Here is a 15,453-nt window from a genome sequence, read left to right as displayed (position 1 = left end):
ATAAAGTATTATAGATTTGAAAGGGACCCCTAAAAAGGACAATTATATGTTGCAGGTTCCAGAGTAGGAAAACCAGACAATCCCCTCATCAACACTGACAAAGAAACAGCAAGAAATACTGTTTACCCACAAGCATAAAGACATATATTAGAAATCAGCACTTTCTAATAACTTTATTTTCCATATCACCAGACTGGGCCACAGTAATGCGTGGCAGGGGACCGCTAGTGGGAGATAAATATCTGACAAATACTTATTTCTAACCTCTTCCTCCTTCTGGCTCTTCCAGATGGCATCTGCCCAAGACACAAGATATGGCCAGAAGGAGTCATCAGACCAGAACTTTGACTACATGTTCAAACTGCTCATCATTGGTAACAGTAGTGTTGGGAAAACATCATTTTTGTTCCGTTATGCTGACGATTCATTTACATCAGCTTTCGTAAGCACTGTTGGAATCGATTTCAAAGTAAAAACTGTTTTCAAAAATGAGAAAAGAATTAAGCTACAGATCTGGGTAAGTAGCATTATTCCTCTTCACCCATTAAAATTTCTAGTAATCATTGGTTTTTTCATCAGGTTAGAGGGACTCATGACCCAGATTGATTCTTCTTTCATTCATTCATTCATTCATTCATTCATTCATTCATTCATTCTTGCATATATGTGGCTTCCCTCCCTCACTTCAGTCATCTTCTGGAAATATTGCTTTGATAAGTTGTCTTCTAATGGAGTGATGATTTTGCTTTGTGGCAATGGGTTTGTCTAGATCAGAAGTGGGAATTGTTATAACCCGTAAAGCTCTATACGCCTTAGGTTCAGATTATCAAAAAACCCATATCTCCTGATATATGCCTTCCCATATTTTACAATTTTGAGTGGCATTCCCTCCACCCCACTGCCCTCCCAGGTCTGTCTGTTTATGAACAAGGAAGAACACCTTATTGGTGGCTGTTCCAAGTGTGTGGACCTGCTTCCCAAGAGAGATAGGATTTGCTCATTCTCTTCACTGGCTAGGACCTCCTATATAAGCATGCTTTTAGTTGTAATTGATAAGTGAAGAGTAACATGCAACAGGTAAACTGCTTTTATTGGGTTATAAGTGTTCCATGTTTTCATTTTTAATTGATATATTAAAAGGGTTTATTTTAAATGGGATTGGTTCTTTAAAGCTTTTTTTTTTTTTTTTTACAATTTTGGATTATGCATTGTTTTAGCAATTTTCTTTTAACTCATTGTGTAAGGTGCTTTGAGTCCTATTTGGGAGAGAGGCAGGATATGAATACAATAAATAAATAAATTATGACTCTCCAGTTGTTGTTTGAATACTACTGCCCGCAGCTCTAGCCAATGCAGCCCAATGGAAGGGAATGAGAGAGTTGCAGATCCATAGCATCTTGAAAATGCAGAAATCCTACCTGGGTCTTGATCAGAAGTGAGCTTAATATGGCTTCTAGACCCAACATCTGTGGTCCTGAAGTATTCTGCCAGTCCCCCAAAGATCCAGAACTCTGGTTTTTTAATGGGACAATTTTGGGGTAATTTTTGCCTGACAAAAATTCAGCAAACATGAGTGCACACATGCAATAACCCTTACATCCTCACAAATACTGTATTCAACCACTAAAGAGCCCTGCATTTTCCAAAATACCACAAATACTTCCATTCTCTATTTCAGTCCCTTACAAAATTGCAAAATAATGTGATGTGATGTTATTTCCCATCACCATTTTGAGAGGAACTGAAGTCACTGCTTGATGCCATTTTGTGAGGGACTACAAAGGAGATTGGGGGTTTGTTTTTGTGGAGGCTGTACATACAACCTACAGGGATTATGGAGAAAAATATCCCCAGCCCCCACACAGTTACCACTCCTCCTCTCAACCAGGAGCTGTCAAATTTCACAATAAATACAAAATGATGGCCACCATTTTAAAGGGGGGGAGCATTTAAAGTATCCAGCTGTTATAACAGAACACTAAGTTGAATGCACAAAATTATATGAATGTATGCATGTGAGTATGTGTTCATTGCATACATACATACAGGTACATCCATCCGGGGGCATTTATTTATTTAACACTGGATTCCAGTAAAAGGGAAAACATCCCACTTTCCATTGCAGGCTCCCCCAACTCCCAGTGCAAGATAAACGTCTCCCCAGAGTTCTGGGAAAGCTGGCTTCCTAGTTCTGCTGGGAAGGTGCACAAAGGTAGTCCCATGATGTATGTCATCATCTCATTAGGTTCAGTTTCCCAGCAACACACCAGAATTCAAATACACAGTACTAAAGCACCATTTGTCAGTCAGTCCCTGCCCCCAAGTCCATTACAATATTGAAGTAGCTAATGAATACATACAGTGCTTTTAAAGAAACAATACATTACCCAAAGCAACAGTGGAAAAGTAGAATGGAGAAAGTAGAATATAAAGTGCACCACTGTGCAGTGTTATGTAGCCCTTTCCCCACAGCACAATAGAATTTTGTATTGAAAGTAAATTGATATTTGTACATGCAACTGAATTAAGTCCATTTTCAATTATGTTTTCTACTTTTAGATATGGTTTTGCCCCTAATATTTCTGAAGTGGAAGTGTTTGGTGAAATATATACTTTTGGTCCATTGTGCAGTTAATGGACTTGGATATGGGGTTGTGTTACTGATAGGGGACCACAAAAATACAGGTAGTCTGGTTACCATAGCCAACAAAAAACAGGAAAATATAATTGTTGATCCCATTTTCTAGATTTGCTGTCAGCCTTGATCCTACATAGACCAGCTTCTGATTTGTCCCTGAATGGCCTTTCACCATCCTCTATTTCCTCACAGATCTTCTCCCATAAAAGCAGGTCCACATCTTTGGTTCTGGCAGTCTCTCTCATTACCTACATTTGGATACAACGATGAACATTAGTTTAGAGTTAACCTATACATGTTAACTATAGTGATAGTTGATAGCTGAGCTATAGTAATATATTAACATTGTATTATATACTAAGGAGATTAACATGATCTCCTGGCCATATACATTGGATGGGAAACAGGCAAAAGGAAGCCTGCAAGATCATGCCAGCTAATTTCTGCAATGATAAACTAAAGTTTTCCAGTGTGACTAGAAGAGTGGCAGTTTTTTTTTAAAAAAAATCATTTTTGCATCATTACATCTGGATCCCTAATTGCAGATAATCTTAGTTTGCCTTATGCAGAAAATCACAAACCATGATTTAAAGCTGGTTTTTTCACTGTGGGTAATCAAAGCAGAAGCAAATGCTTCTGAATTTCCTTCTTGCAACTGTTATTTAGCGGAGAGAGGATAGAGGAGAGGAAGTATACAACTTGAACTGTTAGTGTAATTTGTTCCCACAATAATAAGCCATAGATAATCTCTACATCTGAATTGATATGCATAGTGTTCTTTGATAATGTTAAAATATCAATACCACTCATTCCTTTTTAATTTCCTTCCTCTGGAAAAGATATTAGACATAATTTCAACAGACAAGATTGGAATGGCACATGATAATATGCTGCATGCTGTGTTACACCAAGACAAAACATGCTAGTGCTTGTTGATGACTCTTCATTACCACTTTCCAATAACAGTGGTGAATAGCCTTTCTTTCATAGATAATATACACCTTTTTATTGTGAATAGACTTGGGAAAATATCAATTGATCAAGACAGTTCTTGCAAAAGCAACAAAAATAGATGCAAGGCATTGCATTTTATTCTACTAGATTTAAAGTAATATTCTAGAGTCCTTTTTCTAATTATTTTCCTTATTGACTGCAAGTATGTTCTACAGCAAAGTGTATGAAGCCAATTCATGAAGTAGATGTGCAAATCCCCTACTCCAGTCCTGCACTATCATTCCTATCATAGTTTCTCCAGCTCCCAAACAACATTTTTGGAGTTGGGTTGTTGTAGGTTTTTTGGGCTGTATGGCCATGTTCTAGTAGCATTCTCTCCTGACGTTTCACGTGCATCTGCGGCAGGCATCCTCAGAGGTTGTGAGGTCTGTTGGAAACTAGGAAAATTGGGTTTATATATCTGTGGAAGGCCCGGGGTGGGAGAAAGAACTCTTTGTCTGCTGGAGCTAGCCGTGAATGTTTCAGTTGGCCACCTTGATTAGCATTTGATGGCCTGGCAGGTGTGGCTTGTTACTACCTGGGAAAATCCTTTGTTGAAAGGTGATTAGGTGTTCTTGATTGTTTCTTCTCTGGAGTTGCTCTGTGATTGAGTCTTGTTCTTTATTTACTGTTATAATTTTAGAGTTTTTTAATACTGGTAGCCAGATTTTGTTCACTTTCATGGTTTCTTCTTTTCTGTTGAAATTGTCCACATGCTTGTGGATTTCAATGGCTTCTCTGTGTAGCCCGACATGGTGGTTGTTAGACTGGTTCAGCATTTCTGTGTTCTCAAATAATATGCTGTGTCCAGGTTGGTTCATCAGGTGATCTGCTATGGCTGACTTCTCTGGTTGAAGTAGTCTGCAGTGCCTTTCATGTTCCTTGATTTGTGTTTGGGCACTGCATTTGGTGGTCCCTATGTAGACTTGTCCAAAGCTACTGGTATATGGTAGACTCCTGCAGAGGTGAGAGGATCCCTCTTGTGCTTTGCTGAGCATAGCATTTGTTGGATTTTCTTAAATGCCAAAACTTCTTTCCCTGAGAACAATGCCAAGGACAAGACCTCTGTTTTCCATACAGCGGAACCTGACTCCCTACACAAAATCTAAGACTCCAGAAGCACTTCTTCCTCTTCCTTTGAGAAAGAAGCCCCAAAGTGACCAGACTGCTCCCTCGCAAATCTACCACTCCATGGTACTCTACCTCTCTCCTTCACATGGAGCATGGTATAGCTGGTGGAACAGACTCCTCAGGTCAGCTGCAATTTGAGCATTATTAGACTGAGTCTTTTATAGGAATATTCTACTGAAGTTGCCCCAAAGTTGTAAATTAATGATAGACATCTTCCATCCTGGCTGCATCTGTTTCCTGGCCAGATGTTGACTCTTCTATATTAGTGTTGATCTTATGGTGATTTCCTTCTTAACATAAGGAATGTTGCAAACATTTCCTTAACTTGAAGTAATCATTGTCACAGTTCTTATCACAGTTTACTTTTCAGCTCTTATTAGCAGGTTTTAATCACAGTCCAGCAAGCAGGTAGTTAGTCATTGCAGGTCTGGGTCTTTTACTGGTGTTTCCAAAATTATTAGCTCCATCCATATATTCATCTTTCATTCTTCCATTCACTCCCACACATCATATTAAATTCAAATTTATCAAATCTGCAATAATATTTTTGTGACACTTTGAGCTGAGTGGTTTGGGTCAGTCAGTTCCCAATTTTTTTCTTAGTGTGCTAAACTGTATTGCCTCTTGGGATGAGACTTCATGAAAATTTTCAAAATGGCCTCTCGGAAAAGTCTTGTCATTGCACAGTGAATTGCAGTACTGACTGCTCCATTTTGTTGTCCATTCATTTAGATTTAGTGTTTTTGCATTAAGTGATCTGTATTGCACTTAAGGCAGCTTGAGTAAAAAGCGATGACAGCTACACCCTTGAGGCAACTAATGAAATATGATATGAATCTTGTGAAAGCTGTTCCGGTGTGCAGATTTCAAATAAATGGAATAGGTTTCCCTTATATCATATTTTGCAATGACAGCTATATTATTATAAGTGTGAAGGAGCTATAACTGTAGGACTGTACTATACCCCATCCTACGCCTTTCATCCAACTGCCTCCAGCAGTAATGTCTCTGTGCTATGTGTGTAATTTTAAAATCATGTCCTAGGAATCCCATGTAATAATTTGCAACAGTATATATCAATGAATAAAAGTACTTGCAGTCTTCATGGCAGATTTATTCAACAGTGTACCTTGTTTTCTCGTTAATTACAGTATGGTTACAACTAAATCCTAAGAGCCAGCATGGTGTAGTGAATTGTGCATTGGGCTATGCATCTAGAATTCAATTCCTCACTTAACCATGAAAACCCACTGGGTGATCTGGGGAAAGTCATATTGTTTCTGCCCCAAAAAACTATCTGAAAATGTCACCTTAGGGTTGCCATAAGTCAGAAATGGTTTGAAAGCACTCAACTGCAACAAACAAAATCAATAGTGGTGGCTTGGGTCTTCCAAATCAGTGAGGTGGTTAATGCGTTCTAGACTTTACATTGAACTTCAATGACAATATCCAAGATTTTAGTTCTCAAATAGACTTAGCATTGTGGATGTTTCTTTTCCATTTCAGACTGAGCCTCGAAACACTAGAATTGATTTTTTGTGTTTCCTAGGTTAAAAAAATAGTGTGAGGATTGGGTATGAGAATGGCTCAAAGGAGAAAGGTCTAATTCCAATTTTCCCAGACCTTTGTGTTTGTTACCATGACAAGTCCCTTCTCCCAGGCTGGCCCCACAGTTCCAACCTTTTGAAATTATTACATCATTCCACTAAATCTGTCCTTGTTCCCAGACTTAATCCCTCTCTGGATTGGGTGCCTGGGCCTCAGGATGTTCATTCACTGTGGATCTATGGCTATGATGTTGTGGGGGTTCTTTATGGGAGGCATGGCTTCATTCCTTGTCAGATTTAATTGAGATAGTTTAAAAACACATAAAAACTAATTTGGGTATATTAAAACACATTAACTTTTGAATATTCTGTTCCTCAAAGCTTTCCTTTCTGACCAACTGTTTTACTTCTCTGAAATCCAAACCCTATCTTTGCGAACTGTCTCTGTCATATCCACACTCTGTCTCTTTTAAAGCCAGTCCCCATCTGTCTCAGCTCCAAAGTTGGTCTAGCTCTTTCAGATATAAACCTCTTCTTTTGTTACATTCGCTTGACCCACAGCCACACTTTACAGACCCCCTGAGGTGTGATTTCCTGCATTCAGCAGAAGCTGCCCAACACATACTTCATGGTTAAATAGATTTTTCTGTTTTAAATTATTTGAAGCAGAGTTGAAACCCATGATAGGAGAAAGTTGGGATGGTAAAATAAATACAGTTGGCCTTCCACATATGTATATTTCAGTGTTGCAGATGCAATTATTTGTGAATTAGATCAATAAATACTCTCGAGTAATCTTTAGGTCCTCCAGTGCAATTCCATGGTCAGTTTCTAGCAGGTGTTTACTGTAGAGTTGTACTGGATGACCTAGCAGTTCCTAGAGAGAGCATTTATAGGTCTTCCATGATTTTCCATTGGAAGTTGACCACAGAATTGTGTTGGAGGATCCACTGGTTCCTGGGGAGGTGTTATCTCTATTTTTTAATTCTCATTTTTTCACTTTTACTGTGGTCCATGGCTTCTAACCCTAACAAATGTGGAAGGATGAGTGTTAATACACACATACATAAATTCATAGCAAAAAAAATCATTGTTAGATCATAATAGGTTCACTTTAGGGTCACCATTAGTCAGAAATAACTTGACATACAGCAACAATGCCATCTTAAATTAAAGGAGAAATATTTTCAAAGCACCAGTGACTCATGGATTTCAAGTCAGTGATGATTCCACATATGTAGATTAGTCCATACTTTAAAGTAGGGATCCTTAAACATTTTGAACAGAATGCCAGTTCACTGTCCCTCAGATTGCTGGATGAACGGGGATGGACTATAGTTTGGAAAAAAAAACATGAAGGAATTCCTATGTACACTGCACATGTCTTATTTGTAGTAGAAAAAAACATGAAAGAACAATAAATATTTAAAATTAAGAACAATTTTAAGCAACATATACCTACCAGTATTTCAATGGTAAGTGTGGGCTTGCTTTTGACTGATGTGAGAGTCAAGCTAGTTAGGATTGTTGTTGTGTGCCTTCAAGTCATTTCAGACTTAGGGTGATACTAAGTTTAAAGTTTAGAGTGGGAGTAAATGACTTTGATAAATGTAAATGACCTTGGATGGCTGCATCTGGCCCATGGGCCTTAGTTGGAGGCGCCTGCTTTAAAGGAACAAATGAGGAGTAGAATAAGGAAGGACCCTCAAAACTGTCCACTGAAGTCTCGGCAGGCTCAGTAGACACAGAACGTTGACTGTTGAAGGGTGACTGTTGAATAACATCAGCAGAGGACATGAAACGGAGTATTCAGGAAGAGGAAAGACTGGCTGCCTGGTTGGTTGGAACCCTGGAAAGGTATAATGCCTACATGAATATATTATGGCAACATCCATTTGTTGCTATAATTCACTGCATTGTTCAGCAATCCCAATGTACATGAAAACTTGGCTATGCACTCAGCAGGGTTATTTTGTACTCCATGCTTTCATAAGTCCCTATTCACTTTCCAAATGAAGTGCAAAATATGTTGCAATCGCTTTCGTCCATTGATTTACATTTCTTTTCTAATACCAGCTGAAAATTCATCAGCTGCTCTGGAGGGAGTTATTGAAATGATCAAAGGCATCGGGGTGGACTGTCTTTGATCACTTCAGCGAGCCATTTTAGGAAGGCTGAACTTGGGGATTGGTTTGACACGTGGCTCCCATGTGTGAGGTATTTAATCTGAAGGTACAAAGTACTCTTTTGGAAGTGCTGCTATATCTTTTTAAAAATTCTTTCTCTCTGTGGAGACAATCAGCTGTGGTAAATGAGCATTTCTGCTTAATCCAGCAAGGATGTTTAAGTATCAGCAGGGGTACAAGGCAGCATTATGATACAGAGAAAATTTTAAATGTGACCAGAAATTAAGTATACTAATCAACAGAAGTCTGGAAGTCAAGAAAATTCTGTTGCTACAAAAGTCCTTCTCAATATCTACTGGCAAAGAAAACCCATGAGATTTTTATCCCCTCTGCTCTTCGGCACAGTAGGCACCAGATTATCACTGGTTCAACTGATGTACCTGGTCTGTAGCCAACTGGCTAGAGGCCCAATGCTGAAAGAGAAAATGTAACTTGCATTCTCTTCTCACCAATCATTTTCTGAATCATCAATATTTGTCTCCAATTTATGTTGTACCTTGAAACAAAAGATCTACTTGGATATATTTCTGGCTTCTATAGGCAAGTTATTTTGATGGGGCAGAAGAATGTCACAGAGCTCCACCAGCAAGTGAAAGCACAGTCTGGTAGGCACCAGGCAGAAGAAGACTCATGTCATGATGACCTTTCTCCTATTATTTCAGTTTTTACCAGCTTGCCTCATAATTCCAGTACATACTATGGAGATCTTGGAAAATCTTGATAACCTTGAGTCAGAGAAAGAGGGAGTGCTTTAAGGCAGAGAGCTGTGAGATGAGATACACAAGGCTCCTACGTTGACCCAGTTAGGACCAGTTGCCAGCTTAGCTTTTCTCCTCCCAGTTTTGTCTCATCTGCCAACTTAGTTTGAAAGTCAATTAGCTTATTTTTCTCTTGCCTCCTCCTTTCTTTTTCTTCTCACCTCTTAGTCTGCAAGCCAAACCAGAGCCATCTTTTTAAATGTGTGCAATTTCACAGAAAACCATGCATAAATGCATTAAGCAACTAAAGAATGTAGGAGGTTCAATTAGAGGAACTGATGTGGTTTGCGCACTTAAGCAAAAGTGACAGATTCACCTATTTTGACACCTCGCCCACCGGCAACTGCTCCTTGCCCTAGACGAGTAGGTAAATGGTTTTGCTAATTGGCAGTCATGTGGGATGGCTTTAAAGAGAAATCAGGGGCTGTTTACCCCTCCAATACTCTCTCTCCAATGTATTTCCCCTCTTTCTCATAGTTGCCACTGGCATCCTGGTAGCAAGGGAAAGGTTGGATACAGTGTTTTTGGCTTCTCCTCCCTAGAAAACTAACAGCTTCGAATGGGCAGGAGGAAAGAGTTAAATGCCCTCTGAAAGAACACCATTCCCCAGTCTTCAAAGCAACTTAGTAAGCTTGCTAATTAACAAAACAAAATCTGCTGGAGATCCTAATCACATTTGGTTTAATCCTGAGTTAATTATATTTCATCATTTTTGCTTTAAAAGGGTTATTGCTGGAGGACAACATATCCTTTTAACTCTCTAGGTTCTGATAGTATTACTTGCATATGTGAAAAGGTGCTGAATTGATTTTTGTTTTGTTTTTAAAAGATTCCCAAAGCATTAAGTCTACTTAAAACATACCTGCTAGAGGTAACTTGTATCCATTACTGTGTGGAATTACTGAGGAAACTGAAATGAGAAAAGAACTGACAGTTTTTTGGGGTTTTTTTTTTTTTGCCTTCAAGTTATTTCTAACTAAGGCAAAAAAGTTATTTGAATAAATATTTTGCCTATCATGGGGTTTTCTTGGCAAGATTTGTTCGAAGAGAGTTTGCCATTGCCTCTCTTTGAGGCTAAGAGTGTGTGATTTGCCAAAGGTAACCTAGTGGGTTTCTGTGGCTGAACAGAAATTCAGACCTTGGTCTCCAGAGTCTTGGTCCAATTCTTAAAGCACTACACCATGCTAGCTCTGAACTGACAGTATTTTTGGTTTTTCTTACTTAATAAGGAAAATGTGAAGCTAATAGATGTTTTATAATCACAGCTTTGAGATTATGGTTAACTGCTCCCAGTGGTGAAATCCCTTCTCCAGTTTCCTTTCTGCACAATTTGTGTTAATTTTCAAAGAAACCTCTGAAATACCTGCTGTTGTTTTCCCCGCCTAATTATCTGAGGCATCATTCAGTTGGCATGTTTACAAGTCTTCATAAAGGGCAAAACTGCTAAACACAAACTCCAAATATAGAATATGTTCTGCAGTGAAAACTAATCTGATTTGTGTTTTTTGCTGTTCATGCTCTGAAATGTAAAGGTTTGATCTCCATTCTGGACTTTGACATCCAGAAAATATAACTTTTCGAAGCTCTGCACTATCAACAGAGAAGATTCCCAGGCATAAAAATCATGAAACATTCTCCCATGATGCAACTGCACATTCAGTAGATACATCTGAAAGCATGGGAGGTGCAGGTTCAAATCTTCTGAGGCTACTGAGTGATTGGTCAGTTTGAATTTCCCCTTCTGGGATCCAGTTCTCAAGAATATTTTTTTTGTCACTGAAGGAGCTGTCCTGTCTTTCAGCTGGAAACGCCCTGAAGCCTTGACGTCGGCCTCCGTTTGGGTGGGAGTCTCTTAAGGTTCTCATAAGTTTAGCTTACATAATAATAACAATAATAATAATCATCATCATCATCATCATCATCATCATCATCTTTATTTATATCCCAAACAGAACTCGGGGCAGCTTACAAAAGATAAAACACAGTACAGAAACCAAAACCAAAATAAAACATAATACAGAAATGGCAATCTCAAAACTTAACAGACTAACACAACTATACATAATGTTGAGGGTCATTTAATTTAAAAGCAACTGGCTCTTCTGGACATCTCCCAGCCTGGCTTTTGAACAAATATATCAAACAGGAAATTGGAGTTAATTCAATTCTCCTGCCTAGACTTCAGCCTGCTTGGTAGAAAGAGACTAATCTGGTTAAAAGAAGCTTTGAAAGGAGATTCTATCCATCTCCATATATTTAAGATGTAAGCTTGTGTTCTTATGGCCCCAGGCTAAAATATAGGAAAAGCCCCTCTGAGTGGTGAGAACACCTGAGGCATCTAGACAAAAAGGGTCTTTCAACCTCATAGGGTTGGTCTTATATAGGTTTTATCAATGACATTGAATTGTTGCCAACACCGTGAACCACCCTGAATCCCCTTTAAATAAATAAATAAGTCATCCATAGTAAAATATACAGTACTTCTACCATGAAAACAGATTAAATCAGGTGTTTTGTGAGACTGGATTTCAGATGCGCTCCTGGGCTTACTTTCCTGGGAGAAAACCGACTGCAGAAAGGTTGTTTCATGCCATTTTAAAACAGGTGATAAGGGAAGGCTGTCCAATTCCAGCCTATAAGCATCAGTTTCCCTGTGCTGAAGTTACATTTTCTTCTACCTGTGGTTTTGACCTGCCTCATGATGAAGAATCAGGTGCAAAATGTTTGCAACAAAACCAAGGTGTGTGAGCTAATCTTTACATCCCTGGATTCTTTGGCACTGGTTTTTAAAAATGCGTGTTTGTATATGTATAGCTCTCCATGATATGGATCTACATGTGGAACTTCTACTTCCTAAGAATATAAGAAGCTGCCTCAGACTATAGCAGTGGTTCCCAACCTGTAGTCCTTGGACCACCAGTGGTCCCCAAGAACTAAAATATAGCCTGCAGCCTCACTGTTACTACTATGCATAATGACACAACCCAATCAAAAAAATTTTTTTGGTGTCTTCATTTTTAGGCCTGTTTCTGCGGTTGTTGATTCAGAAAATTGCTTTGGATAGACCACATCAGCTCTAGATTATTAAAAATGATTTTCTGTACGTGAGCAGATGGTGACTACTGGATGGCATATATTCTGTATCAGAAACTAGAGCTGATGTAGTCTATCCAATGCTGTTTTCTGAATCAGCACCCCAAATAACCAAACCGAACCTAAAGTTGATTAAACATTGATTCTTAACCCTTTTAGTACTAATGTTGGAACATGGTCCCTGGTCAAAGTGGTCCCTGGTTAAAAAAAAAAAGGGGGATGGAAACCACTAGACTATAGTGAGGCCATTGGTTGTTCTGCCTCAGTATTTTCACCTCTGACTGGCAGCAGCTATTTTAAGTTTTACAGTGGAATTTTTCCTATCCCTATCTGTAGATCTTCTGCAAGAAATGTACCAATACATAGCAATTTCCTAGGAGACCTTTTTAATCCATTGCATCTCTCTAACAGAAATGATTAAAGAAATCTACAAAAGCATATGCCAATCAAAATGTGTTCGTCTTTAGGCAACCACAAATCTCGGAGGAGTTTTTTTCTTTTGGTTAGTGCATGAAAGTGTTATTTGTAGCAGTTCAAAGCAGTTTAGTATCACCAGGTCATAGACAATCAAAAATTGAAGCTTATTCCTTATGCATAATCCTTGGAACCAAAAGTCTTCCATAATTATGATTTTTTCCTGACTTTGGAATACTTGCTTATCCATAATGAGATATCTTGGAGATGGGACCCAAGTTTAAACACGAATTTATTTATATTTTATATAAACCTTACACACAGAGCCCTGAAGGTAATTTTATACACAATATTTGAAATAATTTTGTACATGAAAATGTGTGTACATTGAACCACCAGAAAGCAAAGCTATCACTGTCTTAGCCACCCATATGGACAGTTTTGGATAGTGGAATTCTGGATAAGGGATAATCAACTTGTATCTGAAGTACCTGAATTGTTATCCATCATGAACAGGTTTTCTTTCTCTTCCTCTGATGGACTGCCATGTATTGTATTCCATCTCCCAACCAGCATCCTAAAATTGATTGTCAATGTAATTTATCTGCTAAGGGTTTCAAATTAGGAATCTTAAGTGTGTGTGTTAGGAAGAGTCAGTCAACTGATGCTGAGATTAGCATTATTGTTTTTGACCGTTGTGTATTATGATGCGTGTTGTACTGTGTCCCTAGAGCCATAGGGCATTTTAGAAACTGAATACTAATTGGATGATTCTGGCAGATTTGTTATGGACAACTGGTTGTTTTGCTGCTCTATGGGTGATACATATCATGAGTGCAGGCTAATATCAGTAACACTGCCTGTCAGTGATTCTCCTTTACCCTGACATTTTTGTGTGTGATCTGACTCATTAAGACCAACAGCATGGATTAGGAAGCTGAAATGAATCAAAGAAATTGTTTCCTTTTAAACAACCATTCTCTGGAGCATTCCTGACTTATTAGAATATCCAAATCGGGGTGTCCCAGGGGAAGAAAGTACCAACCGTACAGGGTGAGGCAGAACATTCAGAACTGAATTGTCCCTGCAGCTCGGCACGGACAATACTCCCACTGACGTCAGCAGAGATAGTGCCCAGTGTTTCCAAGAGCAGGAAGAGGGCAACAGATGACATCATGTCAAGTCCATTTATACACAAATGCATTTACAAGAACAGATTCAGACTGTCATCCTGTAGCATTAAAATCAGCAGGGTTGGTGGGTCATTTATGGTAGAGCAGAATGCTGGTGAGGGGTAGGAGAATGCCAGTGGGGGGGGGGGGGGACTTCCCCTGGGGAAAAAACTCTCTTGCTAAGAAAACCCTATGGTAAAGTTGCCTTAAGTCAGAAATTACTGGAAGGCACACAAAAACAAAGGACACACCACAGAGCACAGAAGACTTTATGCTTTTGTAGGGTTTGGCTGGTTGACTTCACTAAAATTCCATGATCCATTAAATGGAGCCTTCTGAAAAAGACATATACAGTAGACTCTTGTTACGTCAAAAGTTGCAAAAGAGGGTTCTAATATTCAGTGGCAGTGACCCTTTGGCTTCCCTTTTTTGTGGCCCTGCATCATCTCCCTCCACCCTCCCACCAAAGCAGAATCCACTTGTTCCACCATCAAATCAGGCTGCCTTCTCTTCTCAAAAGTGCTAGTTTTGGGCCCTGCCTTTAGGGCCCTTTCACACTACATGTTTATATTGCTGTGATTCTACTTTGGCTGTGTCCTGTGGAATCCTAGGATTTGTAGTTTGGTAAGACACTCGGGCTTTCTGGCAGGGAATTCGACATAGTGCTTCCTAAATGGCAAATCCTAGGATTCCATGAAATGGAGCCATGGCTGTTGTAATGGGAACAGAGTGCTATCATTGTGTGATATGGAAAGGTTTCTTAGTGACGGAATATTGAAAGCCAGTGTAGGCAGGTTTGGGGAGAGGGGTGTCAGTTTCACCAGAGTCCTCCATGGGCCATACTAGCCCCTGTGAGAGATGAAACAGATCCTGAAAATAAATCTAGAAGTTGCTAAAGGGTTATTTCTGTTTTGAAATACATTTTAAGTAAAGTAAGACGTGAGAGCTGGAGGAGGTGACGGCCGACAGGGAGCTCTGGCGTGGGATGGTCCATGAGGTCATGAGGAGTCAGAAGTGACTGAACGAATGAACAACAACAGGACATGAGAAGGGCACCCCTTGCTTTAGAGGACGACTTTTGGAAAGGGGATAAAACAAATGTCTGGGGTGGGACTCTAAAGGTATACAAAAATGGCCTAAGTGTACAAAGTGGCCCTCCCAAAGTTAATGTTCCTTCATCACAGAAAATTTAGCAAAAAGTTGCTGAATGTTTATAGGTATATAATGGGTGCCTTCTTTGGAATTCTGGAGTTTGTAGTGTAGTGAGGCCCACAAGCTCATTGGCTGGGGATTCTAAATACCACTCCACAAACTGCAGATCCCAGGACCCCATAGGATGGACCCATGGCAGTCAAAGCAGAATCAGAGCACTATAATTTTGCTATGTAAAATGGGTCCAGAAGGATCTGTTGTCATTATGCTGCATTAGACAGCCATCAAAGATGCAATGAAATCCAAGCATAGCATTCCCTAGCCACATCATCAATTGTGTAGCATTGTATTAAAACTTTAGTTGATTGA

The 15,453-nt window shown here is 39.2% G+C and overlaps 1 protein-coding gene across 2 annotated transcripts in view; it reads left to right on the top strand.

The window, feature by feature from the left end:
* Positions 1 to 15,453, top strand: part of RAB3C (RAB3C, member RAS oncogene family) — a 135,988-nt gene that overhangs the window by 17,264 nt on the left and 103,271 nt on the right. For both annotated transcript variants that reach the window (XM_060761514.2, XM_060761513.2), the window contains exon 2: positions 290 to 517. In XM_060761514.2, coding sequence (XP_060617497.1) covers positions 290 to 517 — 228 coding nt within the window. The remainder of the gene's footprint in view (positions 1 to 289; positions 518 to 15,453) is intronic.

Source organism: Anolis sagrei, chromosome 2, assembly GCF_037176765.1.
Source record: "Anolis sagrei isolate rAnoSag1 chromosome 2, rAnoSag1.mat, whole genome shotgun sequence".
In the NCBI taxonomy this organism is placed as follows: domain Eukaryota; kingdom Metazoa; phylum Chordata; class Lepidosauria; order Squamata; family Dactyloidae; genus Anolis; species Anolis sagrei.
The sequence above is the reverse complement of the archived record's forward strand: the minus strand, read 5'-3'. Positions and strand labels throughout refer to the sequence as shown.